This window comes from Tympanuchus pallidicinctus, unplaced genomic scaffold (assembly GCF_026119805.1).
Source record: "Tympanuchus pallidicinctus isolate F22 unplaced genomic scaffold, pur_lepc_1.0 scaffold8, whole genome shotgun sequence".
NCBI lineage: Eukaryota > Metazoa > Chordata > Aves > Galliformes > Phasianidae > Tympanuchus > Tympanuchus pallidicinctus.
The window spans coordinates 11,021,628-11,047,237 of record NW_026294802.1 but is presented as its reverse complement, the minus strand read 5'-3'; the positions used below and the strand labels follow the sequence as shown (position 1 = coordinate 11,047,237).

Below are 25,610 nucleotides of genomic sequence, written 5' to 3'. Positions count from 1 at the left end.
CTGAACAACGCCACCAAAAGCCCAGTCCTTTAGTGGCAGTAAGGGTAAGCCTTGCCACTGGCCATGCCACCAGCAGTGCACCATAGGAGCCTTCACACCTCACCATGACTCAGTATTTTGTAGTTTCCCTGTGCACCAGGCTGCCGGTGGGTCTTGTACGTCACTGAACTGGGAAAGCAGAGTGCTGAGAGGAAGGGAAAGACTTTGGAAATACTGTTTTAAGAGCTTCAGGCCTGTATCAGTATCTTCTAGTGACAGTACATGGACTTAGTCAAGATGATTGCTGTAGATTTCCCTTAATATTCTCTTAGTCATCTGCATGGTTCGATTATGTTTGGAACTAATTTGGTAAACAATACATCTTTGGCAACCACAAAGCACAGAATTAAGTTGAGGAGACCAAAATGCAAATCCTGGGCTGTTTGCATCTTGCATCTCCTCCACTAGCAACACAGTGGTAATTTCCTTCATCTCTTAATCCCCTGTGCAAGTAGGATGTTAAGACATGTTAACAGTTTAAATCTAACTGACATAGCCAAGCTCAGCAGATCTAGCTCACTTGATTAAGTTTTGTAGTACCCATTAGGAAAGAAATTTGGTGGCTCCTCTGCTGATCCCAGCACAACATGAATTTCAGCCCAGCTGGAACTTGAGATAGAGCAGCTCCCAAGAGAAAACTGAGCCAACTTGGCCATCAGAAGCCGAATTGTGAAAGCGAAAAGCTGCAAAACGCTACAGACAAATTTCATGCCATCCTAAAGTGGCAGAACCGATAGCATTTAAGAAGCCAACTATTTCCAGCATCACTGATAGGAACACAGAAATTAAAATACCAGCTCCATCCACTTGGTTGGCTTACCCACATGGCCAAGGCAATTATCTACACTCATTTCACCTCTCTGCTCAACGGAAAAAGGACAGATTTGGAAGGAAAGATGGAAAATTCTGCTTACAAAAGAACAACACTTCTTCCACAATGTTTAAAAATGTTTATGTTATCCCAAGAGGGTATAAGAGAGTATGATCATAGGCCATACTAAACTGTTCCACCTCGTAATAGAAAATCACCACAGCACAGAACCAGTACAGGGTATATCAATCGCTCAGTGGGATACCGGAGACATCAGAGTGTTCTGAGGCATCATGGCACACTGGGGACAGGCTGCTGCAGCAATTTCAGAAAACTTCAGAGGTTTAAAAGAAAAAGTATGTGACTAAATGCTCCCTTTCCTATTGCTGTTTGCATATTGCTAAAGGGACAGTTCAATTTTTAAAGCACTTTGCAGGTCGCCTTTAGGAATTCATCATGTATTCCCACACTTGCTTCCTATTTCCTAGCTATCCTTTCAAGCTAAATAGGATTGTACTGCACGGCCTGGTGTTCCCAGCTTTTCTTTGCATTGGGTTATGAATGACAGCAAGATCATTTATCCCTAATTCTCCGTATCTCGCATTTTTAAAGCTGGGGAAGCTTGTAACATTGGGAAAAATAGTAAAGAAGAGATGGATGTTCACATCTAATTCAAAATAACCACCATCCTCTGGCAGATGCCTACCCTACAGACAATACAGATGGAGCACCAGAGCCCACCAGCAGCATGACTATTCCTAATTAGCAACAAACAGAAATGAGAATGCATGGAATGGGGCTGCCTGCGCCTGTACGCAGTAATTAGTAACATGCTACATCATATGTGGTATGTGACATTAAGGGAGGAGGGAGATTACGCCTCCTGACAAAACACAGAGATTAAGCCGTTAATTCCAAGGATGCCTCATAATGCTAATCGAAGAACGACAAAGCTGGATATCGTATCTGAGGCAAAAACCCCAAAGCAACCCCATTACTGCCAGCAGACTGTATTTTAAATGAAACCTCACAGTTCTGATTTAGAAGTAAAGCAGAACTCTCACAAAGAAGCCTCTCCCTAGGGGTGCTGCTTTGTACTTTTGTTATGAAGGTATCAAGCACAGATGCGGGCAGAAGGCCTTGTTGCAGCATGCCTTTGAGAAGCACCAGCAGAAGGGACACTGCTAAGGGTGTGCTAGGAAACAAGCTGCTGGTATTGCTGCCAGTCAGAGGCACTGCAGAGCTCCCTTCATTGCAAAACAATGGAGAGCACTTCTATATCCCATCTTCACCTGGCGTAACTTGGTCTTTGCTGTCGCCTCCGTTACTTAAATGTTGAAGAAAGAGACTGGTGATGGGAAGAGCATTCACTCAGAGCTGTCTGCCTCTGAGAACCCATCTTTCTTATTTTTGTGTAGCATGTGCATGGGTAAAAATAGGCAAATGACCTTGATAGCAGATGAAATACTCAAACGCTGAGCAGATTTCTGCAGTCTTCCTGGGCACTGTGTAAATAGGATCCTTCCCTCTAGGCACCTATAACAGGAGTGGGAGGAGAGCAATGGTTCTAACTATGGTGCTTTAGGGTGATCACATCACAGAATCATAGAATCGCTTGAGTTGGAAGAGACCCTTAAAGGCCACCTAGTCCAACTCCCTTGCAATGAATGGGAATGCTTACAGCTCAACCAGGCCGCTCAGAGCCTCATCCATTATAAATGAGAGGAAGAGTCCATCCTCCTTCTGTGTTTCAGTCTTAAAATCCACCTAGACATTAGTTTACTGATAAGAACAGGAGGAGTGAACGAGGTTGGCTTCCTTCACAGGAAGGGCAGAATAGATCAATCGCCCAGTGGAGTTCCCTATCATGTACTGAATTGCAGCTGCAGACACTTCTAGTCGGCCCGACATCATCACAGTAAGAAATATGGAACGATGAGACTTGAGGTTTGACCACTACTCGAAGAGGAGTGAGACAGAGAGGAAAGCTTTGCTTTCCAGCCTTGCTACAGCACATGCCCGCTGGGCTCAGTCAGTGCTGGGTCACAGATGAGATCTAAAAGTGGCATCAGAGCTCACTCTATGAATTCAGCAAGCGCTGCTGTCTCAGGTATATTATTTGCTCTTCTCTGCTTCCTTTTCTTTACAGATAACAAAAGCAATGGACATCTATGATAATTAAAAAAGCAATTACAGACACATCACTGAAATGCCACAGTTACTCCAGACTCCAGACTCATAGCAGACCCTAACCACTTGCTGATGATTGCTTTTCCTACAGTCTTGGCTCTCCCTGTTCCTGCTGAATCTGTTACAGAGCACATCCTGCAAGGTGCTGGAGGGGCACAGTGCCTCAGGTACCACCAACGCCTTGTGAACCATGCAGGCAGATGCTGAGCCAGGTTTCCAAACGTGGGCAGCCCAGACAGAGCCAGACTTGTACAGCTAACCACCACACACATTTCTTTGAAGCGTATCAACAGCTGGCCATGCTGAAGGCATGATGTGTGACATTTCCTTCCTGCATTTTGAGGGGATTCTGGAAGCTGCTTGCTGTGTTGTTCCTGAGCAGTCAGAACTAAAACTGAATTTGGCTGGTCACTCAGTTCTCCGAGTTCTCACAGCGCTCCTGGTTAGATGCATTTTCTCTTCCTTAGGCATGTGCAATTCCAGCTGCTTTGCCTCACAGCAGACAGCAATCAAACAAATGCGGTCATTTAAATCTCAGGCAAATTCAGATCGATACAGTGCAAACACACACACTCTTTACAGACATATGCTCTTTCCAGCAACTTTTATGACTCTCTGGAGGGGAAGAATCATTTTTTGGTTTTGCTTCTTTCTGAAGCAACAAACAAACAGGCACTGATCCTGATGCCCAAATGATGTCTTCTCAGGAGAGCTAAGTTATTCGTGTAGCTGTCTTTCTTCTGAATATATCTTCGCCAGCAGTGTTGAATAGACCTCGGAAATTCAATGTATGCATGCAGAAACAGAGCAGGCAATGTCCCGTGTTCCCACAGCAATGCAATCACTACTCCTGTGGGGATCTGTCCTTCTTTGCCACTTCCTTTAAGCATTTCCTCCTCTCTAGAAGCTGCTCAGGTAGGTGCAACACAGCATACAAACGCTTCCCCCATTTCCAGCAAGTTTACACATTTACTTCTCACAAGTCAGAGAACATTTCTGGCTTTTTACTGTTTTTATTTAAGAGCCTGGAGAACAACATAAATCCCTCCTTCCTTTTCTGGAGGAGCCAACAGCACTCGTTAAGCCTTCTCGTTCCCTCTGCTGCCATAAAAAGGTGCGGAGTTTCTGAGTGTGATCAGCTGCTGCGCAGAGGCTCTGCTGTGGTCCTGGCAACAATTCAGCACTCAAGAACCTCCGGGGGAGCCTCCAGGGCTGCTGAGCCAAGGTGGGAGCCAGCAGTGGCTCCGAAGGTCACCCTGAGAAGCTGCCAGAGCCCCTCTGCTTTGGCTCCGGTTCTTTGGAAATTGCGAGGCTTTGTAGCCGACTGGTTCACAGTGCACGGGTTGGAAAGGAGCAGTCTGTCTCTGCAAGGAGGATCAAGGAGACAAAGCTCTTAAGACTTTGCACTCTGCGAACGCTCCCCTCGAATGCTTTAAAGCTGAGCATCCTGCTAACAAAGATAGAAATGAGGCACCAACAGGGGCAACCCAGCTGGGGAAAGAGGAATTTCCAGCCACAGAGCTGCCTGAAGTTGGGCACTGCTTCCAGGTACATCAGGCCCCCACCTAAGGAAAGAGCAGCAAGCAGATCACAGCTATACAGATACTGCACACCTTCCACCTGGCAGGGACCAGGGGTGGAGCAGGGGCACGGAGCCAGGCTGGGCATGCCAGGAGATGTGGCATTTCCATATGTGAAGGCAGCACCCACTCCTGCTTTACATCCCTTTCAGCTCAGTCTGAGGCACAGCTGCAATGCACCGGTTCCAGTGAGCACAGCCTGGGTTTTCCCATCCCTTCCAGCTTCCCAAGAGTCAGCGAAAAGAGCTCCCAAACTCAGGCAGTTGAAGCGACACTAGAATGCAGGCATCATATGTGTTAGTGCCACAACTGCCTACAGCTGCACCTACCTCAGAGTGCTCTCTTGCTTTAAGCAAGGTGACTGCAAACCTCAATATCCTCAGAATACAATATACGCTACAAGTACAGGGTTCATTTGTGTGTGCTCAAGGGAGCTGGTTCTTCCCAACGCTGCATTTACGCATGTAAAACAGAGACAAGCTCTGGGCTAGCTGACAGCTTACCCAGTACCCCCAGGCAGCAGGGCTGCCAGGAACCACTCCGTGTCAGAGAATCACGTGCATCAGACAACCAGACGGCAACAGGCTATGGCATATCTGCTAGATCTGGATCGCATCCTTGAAGCTGCCTTCACAAGCGGGTAGCATGCCAAAGCTGTGGCATAATAAGCACTAACATCTCATGTCAGACACTCATTTTGTGGTGGCTGGAGTGTGTGCCTTCCGAGGGCTGCCTCCATTAGCAACGGCGCTTGAAACATAAAGACCTGTATCGCTGAAAATTGTTTAAGAGGAGGGAAGTGCTACATGAAAGCTCAAATATAAAAAGATGGGTTTTTGGCCAAAAAGCGTGCTCCAGTAGTAGAAACCGCAGTAAAACACTGTGATTTACAGAAGGATGGATGGATGTTTTCTAGGTCAACACTCCACAACTGGTGGAGATACCAGCTCACAGACTCATTCGTTGCGTTGGTTTTTTTTGTTTGTTCGTTTCACTGACTTCAGAAGAACTTTTCCATTCCCAAAGCACCAGAAGACCCAGCTGATAGTACATCTGACCTAAATGGAACCAAAGTAGCTCTCCTTTACAATAACGAGGAAGATCATTGGATATGAGGAAGCAGAAGTTTAAGGAAAGACTTGAGGCCACGAAACCAAATTATGATTTCATTACAAACTGCTGAGTTTTAAGCTTGGACCAACAGCTTGAAATCTATAGACTGGGGAAGGGAGAAATCAAGTATTTCCACGCTCCTCTGTAATTTGAAACCACTGAGACATATCTCAGGGTATAAATCATACAGCTCTAAAAATAACATAAATTCTGTTTTTGTACTCTTTGGAAGAAAGCTGCCATCAAATTAATGTAGCAAATGCAAGAAAAAATAAGCACGGCTTGTTCCGATGGCCAAGCACATCAGAAGCTCTCCCTTGTCCCAAGGGAGGAAAGTGCCACCAGTTGGCTATGCCTTTTGGGTCTCATGGTACAGGTAGCCTATAATAAGCCAAATGTCTGTCTGTGTCTTCAGGTAATGAGGGAAATGTTTATTCACAGAAAGTGCCACCAGCAAAGTTCCAAAGAACTCTCACTTAATTACACGGGAAATCTTCCCAGAAAGTCCCAATCCCACGTTCTCATCACACGGACATCTCTGACTGCCTCTCTGTGCTACATAAAAGGAAACAAAGTGTCCTACTTTTAAATTCACACTGTCACTTCTGTGAACTGAAGTTATGACCTCTCTCTGACACAGTCTTTTTAAAACAAAGCTGCTACATACATGTGAAAAAGCAGATAAAACAGCTACCACAAAATACCTAGTTTTGTATAAATAAGTTATCCACTGCGGCAAAAAGATCAGATAAACAGTGTTGAAAGTAAGTGGTTATGAAATGACTGAATGTATCATTTCAGCTCTTTTGAAACAAACTAAAAGACAAAACTGAATAATTCTTTCATTTTATAATCGGAGAAAGGAAACAACTTCTAGCAGACAACTGTCACTTAAAATCTCATCAGAAACATACTGTTCAGTTTCAAAGCGGGGACAAGGGTACACTATAAAGTGCTTTAAGAAATGTATTCCCTCCTATTCTGTATCTCCTCTTTCAATAGTACACAGCAAAGAAATCAGGACACATCTCTGAGCCCGCTGATACAAAAACAGTGCAAGCTGTGCCTGCCAAACGTACCGAGATCCTTAGGGGTGCTTTCAACCACTGCTTGGAGCCAGAGCTGCAGCTGTAATTCTCCATCTTCTGTATGTGAAGCATGACCGTTAAGTAAGTTTACAAGAAACATGAATGAGCACATGAAGACCATTTCTCAAAAACCTTGCAAAATGGGAAGTTGCATTTCTTACCTAGTTTTTAAGAAAATGAGATTTCTGCAGTTCTTTGTGCCTGCCAGTCCCTCCGCCAGCAGCCTTCCATATTATTCACAGGCAGCTTTCATCCAATTCTTTGCAAGCACGATGACCCAAAAGATGGGCCACCGATAACCGTGTTTCTGCAAAGAGTATGAAAACCAAAGATCCAGAAGAGACCATGACATTTCCTCCCATAGAGCATAATGCTGACAGCCAGCCGAAGCTTCATCAAGGATCAGAGAAGCGACACAAAGATGACTGAAAGATGGGTAAAATCTTTCATCGGTGTAACCCAGATGCAGAGATCTCTTTGCCCCTCCACCTCTGGGTTTTGGCCACAACAGCAAATTACTCACAGAACAAAGCCAAGTTTACCCACAGTCTCAAAACGGCCACTGTGATCTAGTGAAGAGATGCTGTCTCACTTCTCACAGGACACAGCATTTGGGCAGGCACCAGCTAGCAGTGCTGGTGGAGGTCCGTCACCTTCCTGCCAAGACTTCCCACAACCCCCACAGTCCCAACTGGGGAAAAAAATAAAAAAATAAAAAAATAAATAAAGGTAAAAAGGTGAAAATACTTGAACTGTAAAATCACTGAGATTGGAAAGACCTCTAAGATCAGCTAGTCCAGCTATCAGCCCATCCTCACCATGCCCACTGACCACGTCCCTCAGTGCCACATCCACACAGTTCTGCAACACCTCCAGGGACGGTGACTTTCCCAGGCAGCTTGTGCCACTGCAGCACCACTCTTTCTGAGAAGAAATGTTTCCTAATATCCAACCTGAGCCTCCCTGGCACAACTGGAGGCCTAATGAAGTTTGCAGGAAGGCACAGTGCAGAGGCCTGAGCACCAACCAACCTCTAACATGCCACTAACCCAATGAACAGAGAAACCCACTCCCATCATTTTCAATTAATGAGCCTTTTTTTTTTTAATTTTTCTGCAGATGGTCCCAACAGTACAGGGAAAAGGCACGAGCTTCCTTGTTAGATTGGTTAAGCTCAAATGCCCTGCATCCACATTTAACAGAAACTGTTTGCAGCACTAAATTCCAAGAAAGCCACAATTAATTGTGCTCCAGCATCAGTGAACACACTAGTTACACCATTAGAGCCCATTATTTTTCCTCTAAGACATTACAGTGCTGCATTATTGATGCAACAGTCTGGTGTAATGAAGCAGCACTCTGTGTGCCTCCCACTGATCACTGAGCTCACTGTGCTGCAGCGCTGGTGCCAGATTTAGGGAGGGTTTTTTTTCCAGTAGGTTAAAAATTTCAGAAACAGCACAAAAACAGCTGCACAGAGGTGAAACACCTATCCCTAATCAAACGCAAATGCTTGGGTTTCTATTTGATATAACTCAAAATTGCATTTATTTCTAAGTTCTGTTTCTACAACATCATTTGGACAGACTATTTTCAGAAAGACATTCTAGAGAGATGAAGCTGGAATGCAGTAGATTATCAAGATGCATAAATAGATAATTCTGTGATTTAAGGAAAAAAAACTATATCTAGAGGGTCGACAACAGATAGTTGTAACACAGAGATCACATATGAAAGCCAGTGTCCAAACTGAAGAAGAAAGCCTACAGAAGCTGTTGGACAGATGTAACAAGCCCAGAAAGGTAGATCATCCAATTTTGCATCCCTTACTCATTCATGGAACTATTGAAATGAATGAAGTCGTAGCTGTGAGTCTGTTTGCAGAGTGCCTAGTCAGCAGTGAATGGTAACACAGCATAGAGGAAGGCCAGGAACGCCTGCCATGTGTTGTGCAATGCCTGGGAAGGCCGTCCAAGTGAAGCCTGGGCTAAAACATGAAATAGTACTTCCTCTGCAATATGAGATATTAATATCTTTAGAAATATCCTCCTTCACTTGCATAATCCCAGTCAATTGTTTCCTAGTCCCTTCCTGCAGTACTCAGTTCCTCAAAGCCCCAGTATGTTGCTGAAAGGAGAAGGCTCTTTATAGTTATTTCAAATTTACTCTCAGTTTCATTTAATCTTCTCGCATTCTGCCTCTCTGCAAAATATTAAGCTGGTGATCTGCTTCCCCTCTGCCACTCACTCTTTGCATGGTTCAATCACAGCTTCTCCTAGGAGCCTTCTTTCTGCACCAAATAATGCCACTCCAGTTGACTATCACCGTACTGAAACACTCCCTTTAGGCCCCCAAGGCTTCCATTATCTTTTCTGCTGCTTCTCTATTCTTTTCCTTTCTGGAAATGAGGCTACTGAAACTGAACTAATTACTCCAGGCTCAGAGGATGTTTTATGCAGGTGCTCAACTGTTCCCATTTTTCCTCATGCCAGAGCCAATATTCCTGTACTTACTTCAGTATCTACAACTATTTCATAGTATATCAGTGTAATACCAGCAATGATGCAAACCTTTGCTGGGAACACTGGAACCCATCCACACGACTGCTCCTCAAGCCATGATCAACACCAGAAAAACTACTAATTCCTCATTTTCTCAACTCTTTTTCTTTACATTGCTGTCTTTACCCCAAAAATGTATGTTTCCATTGAATCACAAAATCATTAAGCTTGGAAGAGACCCAAAGATCACCCAGTCCAACCGCCAACCCACCCCCACCATGCTCACTAACCACGTCCCTCAGTCCATGCGGTTCTTGGACAGACCTCCAGGGATGGCGACTCCACCACCTCCCTGGGCAGCCTGTGCCACTGCAGCACCACTCTTTCTGTGAAGAAATGGTTCCTAATATCCAACTTGAACCTCCCCTGGTGCAGTCTCTGGACATACTCCAGGGCCTCGATGTCTTTCTTGTAGTGAAGGGCCCAAAACTGAACACAGTAACTGAGGTGTGGCCTCACCAGTGCCAAGTACAGAGGGCCTCCCTAGTCCTGCTGACCATGCTATTTCCATCCACCTCGGAGCCTGTCAGACCAAAAAAAGGCATAAATCCCAATCCTAGAGACTCCATGCCATCATCACCTTATCATTCCAGCCAAGGGACGTCTCATCACCACTGCTGGGAGTTGCAACACACGTTGCACAAGGTGTTCATGCAGCTCCTTCCCATGTTATAGCAGCCAGATTTACAGCCAGATTTGCAGTTTGGGTGTTGCTGCGCTGTTTGCATGAGAAGCAACTATTAAGCAGGCAGCAGCGCTCCAGTGAAACTCCAAGGAGTCTCAGAGCATAGCCCTAGGTTGGGCAAATCGGTGTCATCTAATTTCAAGGTGACAGTGGTGAGGGTAATGGCAGCAGGGCCTCTCCCGAAGAGAAGCTCACCATGGCTCCACTTCTCCAGATTACCTGCAATAATGGCCGGAGCCTGAGCATTCAGGGCCAGCCAAAACCTTAGAAAACACTTTATGACTCACCAGCTCCTGTATCACACAGGCACAATCTGTAATTAAAGGTGCCTCTGTAGGACAACACACACCCATCTGATAACGTCCCTCCAGGACCACATGCCCAGCCACTGGTGGTTCCATCCCAGGCCTGTCTTTCCTGTGACCCAGTCAGCAGAGAGGGGCAGGGCCAGCAGACATCGACCTTCCCACCACCGCAGCTCTCCTTGCAGAACCCACCAATTATCCCATGCACACTCAGAATCAATGAACTAAAGAGAGGTGACAGCCTACATCCTTCCTGAAAATCAACGTGACTGTCTGTATGCTTAAGAAGGGTATGCTTTGGTGAGGGTATTTTCTCTTGTTGAATTTAATCCTACTGTGGAATCATTCGGCCCCCACAGCTAACTGCTGATGTATGCCAGGCAGGCAGCATCACCTACTTATCAACACCAGCTCCCAGCTGATGGCTGCAGAAGTTCATTGTCCTTTGCATGAGATGGTTGTTTATCCAAATTGAAACCTGTAAAATGTTTTGAAATTACTCCTGCTTCTTTTAACTCATTCACTCAGCCTGCAAGACTTTGCATTGCTCAGAGCTATCTGATGCACAGGACAACTATTTTAGTGAGCACAGTGGTGTAAGAAAGAAGTGGTTAAAAGGAAAAACTCAACAGCAAAGTAACAGCATGTCCCAGCTACTCAGAGGCAAGTTGTTTATGTCCCTTTTTTCCATGTTAAGGGCACGGGGTATTTTGAAAACCCTTCTCCTCACTGAGAGCCTGCCAGATAATTAAACTGAAGCTCTTATTTTTAAAATCTAATTTAGTTTTGAAAACATATGCTGCTGGAACTATTTTTAGGACATTTCCTATGTGGGCCAGCAGAAATAGGCTACAGCCAGTGAGCACGGCGGGCTGCAGGCTGCTCCTGGCAGAGCTCGCTTCGCAGCCTTCAAGCTGAGCACAATGAACTAGTAAAACAATGACAAAAATTTCTCCTTTCAAGTTAAGAATAAATACCTACAGTCAGATACTGAAACTGATCTTCAGTTTTGAAAAAGCTTATTTTTAGCAGAACTAAATCTGGGCCTACAGCTTTGACGCAAGAGTTCCTTTAATTTGTCACCAAATCACTGGAGCTGGCATCAACGGGAGCTTTGCCCAGGAGAGTGCTACAGGATTGGGTTTGGGACTTCATCTGGGGCATCTTACATCCTGTTTTGCTCCACACCAAACATGACCTACAGAAGTGAAAAACCTGTAGCACAAGGATAACTTTTCTGAAGTACTGAGTTTTGTAATTGCTGTTTTATATGCATCAAGCAGCCGAGGCTCCAGACTTTATCCCTAGCATCTTTGTTCACTACACTGCAACAATGCACTGTGAAATAATCTATGTACAAAGCCTTCACCCAGCATCGTTCATTCTGAAGACTGAATGAAACTCATTTCTGTGATATGCTGGCATGCTACAACATAGAATCATGGAATCATTAAGGTTGGGAAGACCATTAGGATCACCTAGTCCAACCACCAGCCCATCCCCACCACGCTCACTGACCATGTCCTTCAGTGCCACACATGCTCCCGTATGACAGAAATCTTCCCTGTGACCTCCTTTTGGTGGGCACCCATTGAGAGAGGCTCGCAGGGTCCTCTTCAGCTCCCTGCAGGGAAGTCCATCCTTCCCCTCCCTGTGCTCCTTGCTCACTCCCCTTCATCTCTGGGCTCTGCAGCCCCAACATTCCCCATGCAGCCAAGCACAATGTATTAGTGAAAGCACTGCAGCCCAGCAGTGTTTATTCAAGATTACCACAGGGCCAGTGAAACTGGAAGACACTGCGGGATGCAAAATTTCCTCCAATTATTTGACCATCTTGAAAATGCAAATGCATTCTCCATACCTCCACTGCAACTCCACCTGGGAGCAGTATTTCATAGCACTGCAATTTAAAAGCAGGGTGGTTTTTATTAATTTTAAAGCCTCAGATTCTCACAGGTCCAGGTGCTACCCCACAGCTCTTGAAGACAGAAATCCGCTCCTTGAAGAGGCCTCTTTTTGTCATCTCCTCGGGCGTTCCTGCTTACGGGACTCACTCATGAGACCTTTGTGGCTGCCTGGAGTCAATGTGCTGCTCGCATGCGTGGCCCCAGCAGTGTAGGGGCAGGGGATCAGACTACGTGCATGAGCTGACCCAGAGGTACTGCCTGTCCCTCCAGCTTAGCTGAACACAGCGTGGGCTCCTATCTGCTGGTGAGCATCCCGCCTCCCACACGGCTGCAGCTCACACCCTCCTCATACTTTCGCTTTCAGCTGCCTTACAACACCCAGGGAACAAAGCTTCTGTCTCTTATGCTTCTACATCTGGGGATCTTTCAACCCTTCTCCCCCGGTTTACTGGAAATGTTCATTACTGCCTTAAGCACAACTGTAGGACAAGCTCAGTCCTGGAGTGTTACATCAGCAGAATTCCCAGCCATCAAGCCCATGGCCCACCAGTAACAGCCACGTACCACCAAGCAGATCTATACAAGGTGTTCTAAAGAGCCACTGGGACCAGGAGTTGGCTCCAGCATACTGTACAAATAGGGCACCATTGAACAGCATGGACCCAACCCAACAACGCCTTTCCCACCCTGCCCACCATCAGTTCAGCAGAGTTTCATCACCTGTTCCAATGCCCACTGTTTGTATGAGTGGTATAATTTTCTCACCGCTCCTTACTACCAATCCAGCATTATTTAACTCTAAATCAACTGTCAAAGACTTCCCCCCCTCACACACAAGGGATGGGTCAAGACAAAAGGGTCACATCTTCTTTAAGCTCAATTCTGACCACAGGCAAGAGAAGAGAAAGACTATATGAATCCATCAGGCGCTACACCTGAGGATGTTTGCCCCAACAGAACTTCTCTCTGCATTTTTTAGATTGGAAGATGGAAGCCCCTCTAGCTGCCTCAGCAGAAACCAACCGTAAGCCACACTGTGAAACTTCTGCAGCACCCACAAACCACTACAGGAAGGGATGTGACAATTCAAAGGCACCAGCGCAGTATTAGGGATTAAATTAATTAATCAAGACAAGTCTCTGCAGCCCTTGCAAGGCATCTGTACAAGTGAGTGCAACCTGTCCGTTCTGCTGAATGGATAAACACCAGCAGTGGCTCTTAGGTCTTGCAGTACTCTCAGAAACACGTCCCTCATCCCTGCTACCAAAAGAAGACCGTGTCACGGAATCATAGAACCAATAAGGTTGCAAAGACCTCTAAGATCAGCTAGTCCAACCATCAGCCCACTCCCACCATGCCCACTGCCCACATCCCTCAGTGCCACATCCACACGGTTCTGGAACACCTCCAGGGACGGTGACTCCACCACCTCCCTGGGCAGCCTGTGTCACTGCAGCACCGCTCTGAGAATTTTTTCCTAATATCTGTTGATTCATTTCCCTTCAACAGAGGTCATGTCTCTTCTGCTTTTAAAGAAGAAAGATTTCTCTTCACGGAAAGGAAAATGAGCAACTGACCACAAGACTCTCTTCACAGCCTACTACAGAAGGATTGCTTTATCACCTTCTGGGAAAATAGGAAGCTTGTTCATTGACAGAGAAACGTGGCCACACTGAGCTCACTGCTGGAAACTTTTTGTTGTAGGTAGTTCTGGAAGCAAGGACAGATTGAGAGCTGTGAGTGAAACTTCAGCTGGCACATAAAAGGAGGCTATAAGAAATAAAGGGACAAACTCTTTAGCAGGGTCTGCTGGGATAGGAGAAATGGAAGTGGTTTCAAACTACAAGACTGGAGATTTAGATTGGATTTCAGGAAAAAGTTTTTTACGATAAAGGTAGTGAGGCACTGGCAAAGGCTGCCCAGAGATGAAGTGAGTGCCCCATCTCCAGAGACCCACCCTACATCACATCCAAGGTCAGTGTGGAGGGGCTCTAAGCACCCTGTTAGAGCTGTAGGTGTCCCCGTTCATTGCACGGGGGTTGGCCTTTAAGGGTCCCTTCCATCTCAAATGATTCTATGATTCTAAATTCCTCTGCAGTGTCTGCACTTTTCAGACTGCCCAATTGCACACCTCTTGCAAAGCAGCTGACTGCACAAACTCTGGGGTACTTTTGACTCCACCTGTATGTACATCTTTAAAAATCTTTAAAAGACTCACCAGGTGCATAAAAATTGTAATTACAGATTGACACAGAGATAGTACAGTGTATTGTTTTCACTCAGGAAGAAAACGAGGTGAAGAGCAAAAGAAGAAGAAAGCCCTTACCGGTTCTTCTCCCCTTCTGAATTCTCCTGCATCCAGGAGGAAGGAAAACAGCCTGCAGACAGGCCCATGAAGAAACACTGATACAGAGGGGCTGGTGCACAGCACTGGTGCCAGGGAAGGATGTGGCAGTGGCATGGTCCCACCAGGGAGACAGAGAGAGAGCAGAGGATGCTGAAACTGAGAGGGCAATGGGAAGGTGGCCAAGCACTGATGCAAGCCTCAAGGATCATATGGGAGTTTCAGAGGGAGGTAACATTGAAAGAATCTTGCCCAGGTGCCTTGCTAACAGTAGCAGTGTTGCAGCAAAATGGCACATCCTGGTGACAGGCATGCCCTCCTCCATCACCTCCTCACTGTTCTCTTCACCCTCACTACACCAGCAACAGCTATTTTATGTGGAAGCTGCTGATCTCAGGGAGCAGTTTGAAGGAAGCTCCCCATCTACCTCCAGTGCCCTGTATTTTTCTGCTGCAGGCTGGAGGAAATCACTCCCAGCAGAGTTAATTCTTAGCACCCATGTTTAGGGAACTGGCTCTCTTCCTGTGTGACCCAGTGGAGCACAACTTTGCCCTTTCCCACTGCCACTGGGAGTAAAGCGTGGGGAAAGCCATAAAGCTTTCCAGAAAAGAGAACCATTTCCCCTTCCAGGGTGAGGGAGAAAAGGCGGAGGCATGCTGCCCCTCAGACAGAAAGTCAGGAAACCACTGGGCTGCTCATGGGACACTGTTATTCCCCTACCTTGGTTCTGCATCACAGCCCTGAAGTCTCATTTACATCAGAGGCAAAGTGCTATAGCCGCAGCACTAAAACTCCCTGCTGCCAAGGTACTTTCCAATACGATAAAGGGAATAATTACATCGTCATACATCATCTTTATGCTTTAGCACTAAGGTGTTTCTAGTAGAATCATTTCTGTTGTGGGTTGGGTTTTTTTTGCTTTTTTTTTTTTTTCTTCAAGCTGCTCTCATTACCGAAACAAATTACATGAATAAAAATGTCCAGAGGGAAACAGCCCTTCATTAGGCAGTCAGTCAGCAGCCCCCTGCCAGGCCTCCACCTCCAGTCCCAGCCCCGCTCCTCCCACGGCCATGCAAGGCTGCACAGGAGGCTGTCAGTTAAGTAAAACCACATCTCATGCGTTGCACCGCTACCAATGTCAGCACCTGAAATCAGTTTTAGATGGATTTTTGTATCACCCCCAGAGCCATGATAGCATCTCACCACTCACACGGTTCGATTACAACAGAAAGAAGTAACCGACTGACACGGTGCGCTCGCCAGTAAGCGAAGGGAACAGCCCCTGTACACACGTGTGTGTATCGGAAGTTATAAGCATTAACTGGCTTGGTTAAGCCGTGCTAATACATCAGTCTGTCTCATTTGCTTGCAGTCCTGCTAGCTTCCCTGGATGAGGAGAGGCTGAGGTTAAACTGAGGTTAGCTGGCACATGTCAGCCAAGCCTGACCTAATCCTTGGTTTATTCCAACTTGTTGCGACTTTCTCTACAAATAATAATAAGAATAGGATGAAACCACAGCGCTACAGTTGTGTTCCAAATAACTATTTTTATGAGCTGTACACAAACAGATGAAGGCTAGCTATGCACGCTGGCTGCTCCACAAAACCCTGCTCACCTTTCCTCAGCCCTCCCATCCCATCCAAAGCATGTGCACAGATATTCCACACCAACCTCAACCTGAGCACCTCCTTCAGATGCTGAAGTGGGAAGACATGCTCAATAACATCTTTGCAGCAAATAATGAGACTCCCCAAGACTTGGACAGAAACAGTCTGTTTGCTAAACCCCTGCCCACGGCGGGGTGGTAGAGCTAGTGATCTTTGAGGTCCCTCCAACCCAAGCCATTCTATGACTGTGAATTTAGACTTTGCCTAATAGCTTTATCAGACAGATAACTTCAGCCAGTTGGACTGCCCCTCCAAGCTTTCCCATGGACATACTCCTGTTCTTTGTGCTGGATTCAAGAGCTGAGGAAACCTCCCCCCAAAGCAGCTCTGAGATCTGGCATAAAAGTAGGGGTTTCAGAAGCAATAGAGAAAAAAATAATAATGCAGCTTAAGCCACAGAGGTGCTACTTTTTACTCCTTTTATTGAGTATACAATATTTTATTCCCCCTATTTCAAGGAAAATAACACTCCATGTGATTGCTATGGGATGTAAATGTGTACTCCACTGTTCAGACAGAGCTCATAACTGAAACATTTGAGAGCCAATGAAATCCCAAGCGTAAAGTTTTTAATTTTCATTCAAGCGTGGCATTAAAATTCTGGTTGTGCAGGAAAAAGAAAATACTACCTCAGAGTGCTTTTGAGGTCTATTCCTTCTGATATAGTAACTAGGATAACTCAGCGGAGATGCCTGAAGCCTGTTCCTGGTGCTACTACTAATCCTCTTTTCCCATTCCTACTCCTGTATCACAGAAGATGCCAAAAGGCTTGTGAAGGAGATGGGGATTTGGACCACAAAGCATTAATCAAATCCATCACCTCCACAGAATCACAGAATGGCCCAGGTTGGAAGGGACCTCAAGGATCTCGAATCTCCAAACCCCTGCCACATGCAGGGCCACCAACCTCCCCATTTAATACCAGACCAGGCTGCCCAGGGCCCCATCCAATCTGGCCTTGAACACTTCCAGGGATGGGGCAGCCACAATCTCTCCGGGCAGCCTGTGCCAGCACCTCACCACTCTCTGTGCAAAGAACTTAATCCCTGTACCTTCATCCATGAACCTCCAGCCCTGCATGAGAACCCATGACCACGGTGCATGAGAGCATGGCTCATGCCAAGGCAGCTGCAGGATCTCCACAGATATATACCCATGACAAACGCAGTGGGCTGACGCACTTACCAGAACAACATCCTCATCTGAAGGCGCATGACCATCGTTTATGGGAAGAAGAGGGTTATCTTGCAATACCGATCTTATTCAGCAGCTTCCAAGATGACTGGGTATGATACAAGAGTAAAAAGCCTCAGCTGTAACCACTAAGTGCTCAGCACAGCTGACAGGGAAACCCTGTAATAGGCTGAATAGTTGTGCCTTTCAGATCCTCAGACCACGGGCCCCAACACCCGCACTCACAGCCTGTATTCAAGCAGCCTCTGACTGCTTCATGCTCCAATCATGTGCTTCTCATACTTGTATCCTGTGATCTTCATGGGCTGCCCATTTCACAGTCCCGTCAGAATTCAAGATGTTGAATTTAACCTAGAAATGTTTTTGTGGTTTGACATTTGCCTGGCAAAGATGGCACCACCTCTCCCTACCAAAACTGTGAGTGGAACAATAATTGCTTGGGGGTCTGCTTTTGCCCTGTTTTCCTTTTATGCCCACTCAAAAAATATTGGCTATGGTACCTTTGGAAAAGACTCAACTTGTGATTGTCATCCATCCAACGGACCAAGTCAATCCAATCCAATGTTTGCATGCCCACACACTACCCAATTCACCAACCCTTCAGGGCACCAGGACCTGCCTCTTTCCCTGGAACAGTCCACGGAGACGTCAGGAGAAGCCTGCTACATGCTGTTTCATAGAGTCATGTATCAGTAAGTTTGGAGAAGATCTCAAAGACCATCTAGTTCAACCATCAACCCATCCCCTCTGTGCCCATAACCACGTCCCTAAGTGTCATATCCACACAGTTTTGGAGCACCTCCAGGGATGGTGACCCCACCACCACCCTGGGCAGCCTGTTCGTTGCAGTCTTTCGAGCACTGAGCATAGAGGAAGGATGAACAGCTTGTGGTTATGCCATCACATGGAGACGTGGCTTCCAGCTCTTCTAGCAACCTATCACGGATTTCCCAAGAGTTCTGAGCAGGTCAGATAATTCTCCCATCAGACTTTCCCCCCTTTCAAGTGCTTGGAAAGGAAACATTCACAAGCAACCGCTGAACACTCAGACATCAGCATGGTGAGGGCTCGATAACCAGATGCCTTTCTCCCCGATGAAGGAGCAGCACAATGACTATAAAGACTTATGTCTGCTTTAGCTCCATGGAAATACTTGGGTTATGAAGCACAGAATGTAAACAGCAATAAAAAATGGCTTTTTTTATAAGAAGGCCTGAATCTTTTTTTTCACCTGTAACTCCAAACACACATAAGAGAACATCAAATCGCATTTCATAAGGAGCTAAAACAGCATTACAGTCATACTGCATGGGAAACATAATGACACCAGGAGAGACAAAACAAAATGGACAACTTGCTGGGGTCCGGCTCAAACACCTTCAAAAAATGCCATTTGCTCACGTCAGGGCTGAGATTTGTGCCAGGTAAAGCTGCAACAAAATGGAGACGAAAAGTCTGAATCATGTCCCCGGAGGGAAACGGATGAGGGCAGGCTGAAGTTCACGTCAATCCCCCAGGCTGATACAGAGGGTGTCACAACTCCGCAAACCAAAATGAACGGCTCAGCGGGAGCCGCTCCGCGATAGGAACTGCCTCGATAGGAGCCGGTGCTGCAACGCCAGAGTGGCAACGCCTGAAACCTGCGGGCAGAGCACCGGGACGGGAGGACAAGGGGCGTTCGGAGAAGGCTGCCCGCCTGCCTGTGGCCATACCACCAAAGCACCGGGGGATCCTGCGGCGAGCGCGTCCCGACGGGACGCTGGGCAGGGCCCTGGGGAGGACACCCTGGGGCAAACGCTGCGGGGACACCGCTATTTAGACCGGGGAGGGGGAGGAAGGAGTGGATTCGCCCCTTTACTTGCAGTCAGCATCCTCCCCCTGGGTCTCTGTGGGGAAGGAAGACAATGGCTATGGGCCGCGCTCCGCTGGCACCCCGGCAGGGTTAACCTGCTCTGCGCTTCCAGTTCTCCTCGTTTTCCCGGTTTCTTTTGCTCTGACATTTGCATCTCGGCTTGACAGCTGTTTTGTATGGGAGCCGATGTGCCCGTGCATGCTGATACGTAGGAGAACAACACCAGCTCCGACCGCGGCTCCCGAGCCGGCTGCTGGCTGCCGCCGCGCTCCCCCCTCACTGAGCAGCATGAGGAACGTCAACTTTGGAGTCGTGCTTTACCGAACGGCGCTCCTTCGAGGCATCACCCCCCAACCACCCTCTCGCTCGGGAACGAAGATAAACAACACAGAAACCCCCGCGAAGTCGGTGCACCGCCGTGTCAAGCGCCGGATAAACAAGCAGCAACACGCCGGAGATGCGTGCAGAAAGCCTGCGTGCCAGCGCGCAGCGCCCGGCCAAACCGCTGCCTGCCGGGGGAGCAAAGTTTGCTCGCTCCGACCGCTCCGCTGCGCTGCTGCCGTTTCTCCCGTGGAAAACTCCGGGCGCCCAACGCCGCCCGGCACGGACTCGGCGCGGGGCGGCACGGTGCCGCGGAGCGGATGCAGACTGGGGCGATGCGGCGGCGGCCCCTCCCGGCCCCGCTCCCCCCGCCGCTACCCGGCGCAGCAGGTGGCCGCTCGCTCTCACTCACCGCTGGCGTTCTTCCCGCAGATGAGGTGCTGGTAGGGCTGCAGCAGCCCCCACAGCTCGGGGTCGTTGTTGACCGTCTGCTCCAGAGCCTCCAGCGTGAAGCGCGGCCCCTCGGCGCCCTCCTTCTCCCTCTCGGCCGGGCCGGCGGCCGCAGCGGGGGTGGTACGGCCGGGCGGCGGCAGCGGGGCGGAGGGCCCGGTCCCGGCCAGCACCCGAGCGTGGATGTCGCGGAAGAGGCTCTCGGTGCCGGCCGTCAGGTAGATGGCGGCGTGCTCGTGGATGCGCAGGGCCACGCGGCTGTCCACCATCCAGCGGTAGAACTTGCCGACGGAGAAGGCCAGCCCGCAGCGCGCCGACTTGCCGCGGCTGAAGCGGTCCCCTCCGCTGCCGCTCATGTTGTAGAGCGAGAGGGCTCCGAGAGCGGCCGCCGTGCAGCGGGCGGCCAGCGTCCAGCCCAGCACGATCTCCATGGCGCTGCGCACCTCGTGCTTGGTGCACTTGGCGAAGCGCAGGCTGAGGCGCTGAGCCTCGCGGGCGATGCGCACCAGAGCGCGGCTCACCAGCGTGGACAGCCGCGCCGCCGCATCCCGCCCCGCCGCGCCGCCGCCGCCGCCCGGCGCCCGCGGATCCCGGCGCGGCTGCGGCGGCTGCAGCAGCGCCTCCACCTCCTCCAGGCTCCAGGGGACCTCCTCAAGGTCGGGCAGGAGCCGGGAGCAGTGCTGCCCCGCGCAGTCCAGCACCTCGGAATCTTCCGCTAGGACGGTGTTGACGGTGTCGAAGCTGTTGTGGCGACTGTGCATGGAGTCAGTTAGGTGCGGCCGGCAGCTTCCTCCATAGGGGTACGCGGGGTGCGAATCCGAGCAGCACAGCGACAAGTTGGAGGAGCGCACCGAGTCCGCCGCTCCACCATAGCCGGAGTCCAGCGTCAGGTCTTCCAGCGTCCGCGCCGCCGTCTTACCCCGCCGTGCCATCATCGCCGCGCTTCATGCTGCACCCGCGGGACCCGGGCGGGGTGCGGCGGCCGGCGGGGACGAGGCGGAGCGTCGAGTCCTGTGGGGCAGCCCGCTGTCGTGCTCCCAGCGCCGCCAGCCCGCAGAGTGCTGCTGCTGCTGCTGCTGCTGCTGCTCCCGGTGCTGCCCGCACACCGCTGCCGGCCCGGCTCCTGCACTGCGCCGCCGGCCCGACCCGCACCGCAGCGCAGCGCCGGGCGGCGCGGGGGGGGAGGCTGGGTGGGTACATGCAAAGCGCCGCCGGCCCTCGACCAATAGGACGGCGTGGAGGGCGGGGGCATGGAAAGCCCCCGCACTCCGCAGCCAATGGGGCGGCGCCTCCGGCCTCCAAGGCCCCGCCCCTCAACTCTACCCCTCGCCTCCGAGGGGTGCGGAGCCGCAGCGCGGTGCGGGGATGGGGTGCTGCTCACGGGACGGAGGCGCGGCCGCCGGCGGCGTTCCTCTGGGACGAGGCGGGACCCCCCCGCGCTCCGCTCTGCTGGTTTGCAGGTTGTGCTGTGAACGCGCTAACGGCAGCACGCGGACGCAGCCGAAGTGGTCGAACTGTCTCGGGCACCGGTGCCGTAGCGTGACTCCTCTGCAGGACGGCACGGCGGGGATGGCGGTGGCGCGGGCCGGGAGGCCCCGCCGTGAGCAAAGCCCTGCGAACGGAGCAGCGGCACCTCGGGACTGGCATCGCGAGCGCCCTGCAGCAGAGCCCTCTGCTGTCCGCAGCCCCGCAGAGCACTCCGCTCGGCCTCCAGCTGCTCCAACAGTGCTGTTCGCCTGAGCGTGCCCGTACGCTTCTGCACAGCGCTGTGCCCTCGTGCTCAGCCGGGACCCCAACTCCTGGCTCCACACAGCACCACCCAAAAATCAGACCTGTGTGAGAGCGGTTTCCAAAGCTTCTTGAACCCCGGCACTCGGGGCCGTGCCCACAGCCCTGGGCGTTCTGTTCCATGCCCACCACCCTCTGCTGCAGACCCTGTCCCTGACCCCCAGCTGCCCTCCCCTGACAGCTCACTGCCGTTCCCTCGGGCCCTGTCGCTGTCACACAGAGCAGAGCTCAGCGCTGCCCTCCGCTCCCTGTGAGGAGCTGCAGCCACCACCAGGCCTCCCATCGGCTCTTCTGCTCTGGGCTGAGCACACCCGGGGCCCTCAGCCGCTCCCCACGGCCTGGGAGTAGGCATTTGCCTACCAGACACATCCACCACAGAGAACGGTTCCTTACATGCCGGCTAGGGGGTGGTGATTTCCCACTAGTTGGGGCCATGGGCATCATTTCTCCATGGACAGAGCAAAGAGCTCAGGCAGGAGCTGATGAAGTACCCGCAGGGGATGATAAGTGCCAGCATGAGCTCTGAAAGAAGTAAATTGAAGCACGGTTTAGGAAGGTGCTCAGGGCAAATGGAAGCGAACAGGAATGAGATGGTGTGGGGAGAGCAGTGAGGGGCGCAGCGCTTTCTCTCGCCTTCCCCAGCCCATGAGCTGCCTGCAGGCTGCACTGCAGTGGGAGCTGGGGGAGCAGCCCCAGAGCAGGCCATCCTGTGCCACCATCGTGTGCCAGATTCCTTCATTTTTTGTTGGAAACCAAAAGCTGAAGTGAATTGAGGGAGAGCTGACACGTTCCTGCTGGCTAAGACCACTGGTGACTATTAAACACAATGATGCACACGCGATCTTCAGCTTTCTGGCTTCTCAACAGCTGTTTGCCAGAAGTGGGGAGATGATGCCAGGGGAAAGAGTACTCTGTGGTCACTCAGTGCCTTGTGGCTCTGCAGCTGGCGGCTGCGAGAGCAGAAACAGTGCTGGGGATGGAGTGAAGGCCCACGAGGCAGCCCCTTGGTTCAAGCCTCTGGTTCTCAGCAAGGCTCAGCCATGATCTCTACACCCATCCTGACAGATTTCAGTCTCCCCTCCTGCTGAACCCATGCATGATGAAGTATTTACAGCTTCCTGCATGGTCTGTTTAAGAGTCCACTGCTGCCAGGAACAGCCCTCCCAGCACCTGGCCTAAGCTTTTCTTTGCTGCAAATGTAGAGGGTAAAAAGATGCTCCCAACTTTTGTTAGTGGCCTGGACCAACATCACTTCCTCTTAGGCAGCACTGAAAGCAAGCAGAGCCAAGTAGGATACACAGAGCTCTCCTGCAGCCAGTGGCTCTGGTTGCTTCTCACGATTCTCTACACCCCTCCCATACAGCGTAACAGCGTTTGCATGCTTTATGTGCAGTCAGTTCATACATACATGCTATGTTTTGATCAGAACCAAAGGAAACAGGAATAGCAGGCTTCCCTGAGCACAGAGACAGGGAACGGCAGTGCTCTGCCACTGGGAATTTCCATTCCCACCCAGACACACCAAGACTGCAACAGGGACAAATGTACGGGTAAGCAAGAAAACAATTTCAAGATGAAACACAAAGCAACATACATGCTGGAGATCAGCAGTGACTGCTGCATTGATCTGCGGTAGGGAGGACAGAAATAGTTTAACTCACTCTGCATTTTAAGTGATTGTTTCTCCCCATCTGTCCATCAGCACCTCTTAATATGTGGCAGTTCAGGACTGACAGAGAGGGGGAAAGCAGCCCCCAGGAGGTTACCTCGTGGGCAGGGGCTCCTTCTGGTTCTGGAGGGCCTCTGGAGCCCCCAGCTGCACAGAGCCATTGAGATGAGAGGCAGATGCCATGCCCTAGTACTAAGGGGAACTTGCTGTCTTGCAGGCAAACTGCAGGAGAAGCACACAAAGAAGTCATTTTAATACAAAGAGGGTTTTTTTTTGTTCCAACAACTCATCCCTTAAATAAAGAAAACAAAAACCAGGCATGTTTGGCGTAAGATAAGGTTTAAGGAACTGAGCAATATTGTACCATTCTATTTTCATTGTCCCTAATGCTTGCAACTCCTTTTGCATGTTTTCCTCACAGTTCACTTAAAAACCAGATTACATCTTTTTTTTTTTTTTTTTTTTTTTTAACATTACAGCATTCTGTTCGTTCCTTGAGCAACCAAAAGCACTGCTGAAATGACTGCAAATAAATCAGCCAACAACAACAAAAGCCTCAAAATTAATAAGAACTGTCCCCAGCAAAGCTCATTTTGCTGTCAGTGCTCTTCCTTGCAGAGCACTTACATTCCTGTAGCGCACCATCAGGCTCAACAACAAACCATGCCTGGACACATGGGATGGATGAGGGGGTGTTAAAAATGTGTAGATATTCAAATGGTAAATATGACAATCTATTATAGAAACCTCTTTTTGTTTTTGAAGACTTTTTCTTGGATTTTTTTTATTATTATTTTTTTTAAGCTAGCGGTAGGGAGCACCATGCATTAAGACGTGACATTGCCCAGCTCTGCAAAGCTTGTGTCTCATCACCCATTCCATTGCACCACAGGCCCTGACGTGCCATGGGATGGCCGTGTGGGAGCTCCATGAAGGAGCAGACTTCTAACACAAACCCACTGCAGTTTCCAAACAGAACCAGTGTGCTTTCAGCAGTCATACAGTCATTCATAGAATCACAGAATCACAGAATGGCCTGGGTTGAAAAGAACCGCAATGATCATCTTGTTTTTCAACCCCCCTGTTATGTGCAGGGTCACCAAGCACCAGACCAGGCTGCCCAGAGCCACATCCAGCCTGGCCTTGAATGCCTCCAGGGATGGGGCATCCACAGCCTCCTTGGGCAACCTGTTCCAGTGCTTCACCACCCTCTGGGTGAAAAACTTCTTCCTAAAATCTAACCTAAACCTCCCCTGTCTCAGTTTAAGACCATTCCCCCTTGTTCTATCCCTATCAACCTACGTAAACAGCCGTTCCCCTCCTGTTCATACACTCCCTTCAAGCACTGGAAGGCCACAATGAGGTCTCCCTGCAGCCTTCTCTTCTCCAAGCTAAACAAGCCCAGTTCCCTCAACCTTTCTTTATAGGAGAGGTGCTCCAGCCTTTTGATCATCTTAGTGGCCCTCCTCACTGCTAACCCCTGGCTTCACATACAGCGAAGGTGCGAGCAAAGCATCAAATATCTGTGGGAAATTACAGCCCCAGTCATCATGAAATCCCGTCTCCCTCTTTCCCTCCTATTGCTGGCAACAGACAAAATATTTATGGCCTGCACAGGGATTACATTTTATACACCTTGCCCAGCCAGTGACCTACTGGAATTTCATGTACTGTAAGAAATATGAGCCACCAAACTGCCTCTTCAATTTTTATAATTTCAAGTATTTCTTACATTTTCAGCTGCCTAAAGGCTCTGCGAGTGCAGGAGGGCCAGAAACGGTGGTTACTTCACCTCACATCTCTCTGATGGCCTGTATTTCACTTTAAAACCTGCCAAAACACCTTTCCCAACAAGCTTGCCTGCTGGATTCCTTGCTGTGCCTTGTGTGGGGCCAGGTGGAAGGGGGTCAATGTCAGTACCTCCAGCACAGAAGGCAGGGCTGAGACAGATTCCAGGAGCCCATCCAGTCCTATACATACACAGGTTTACGGAGACAAGACACCTGAGAGGCCCCAGGCAAGTCTCGGTGGTGGGATTTGCCAAA

General features: G+C 49.5%; 1 protein-coding gene and 1 long non-coding RNA gene across 3 annotated transcripts in view; both read right to left on the bottom strand.

Annotated features, from left to right (window-relative positions):
- The window catches only part of ABTB3 (ankyrin repeat and BTB domain containing 3), a 180,411-nt gene extending 159,145 nt beyond the window's left edge, over nt 1-21,266 (bottom strand). Inside the window, exon 1 of one of the 2 annotated variants that reach the window (XM_052669012.1) lies at nt 20,071-21,266. In XM_052669012.1, the coding sequence (XP_052524972.1) occupies nt 20,071-21,043 (973 nt within the window). In that variant the 5' untranslated portion in view covers nt 21,044-21,266. The remainder of the gene's footprint in view (nt 1-20,070) is intronic. The other variant, XM_052669011.1, reaches the window with a different exon arrangement.
- Nucleotides 1,173-19,793, bottom strand: LOC128073827 (uncharacterized). The gene is made up of 2 exons (XR_008202901.1): nt 17,477-19,793; nt 1,173-5,678 (listed from the first exon to the last, which is right to left on the bottom strand). It is a non-coding gene; the product is annotated as an uncharacterized LOC128073827 (long non-coding RNA).
- Nucleotides 21,267-25,610: the final 4,344 nt, after the last annotated feature.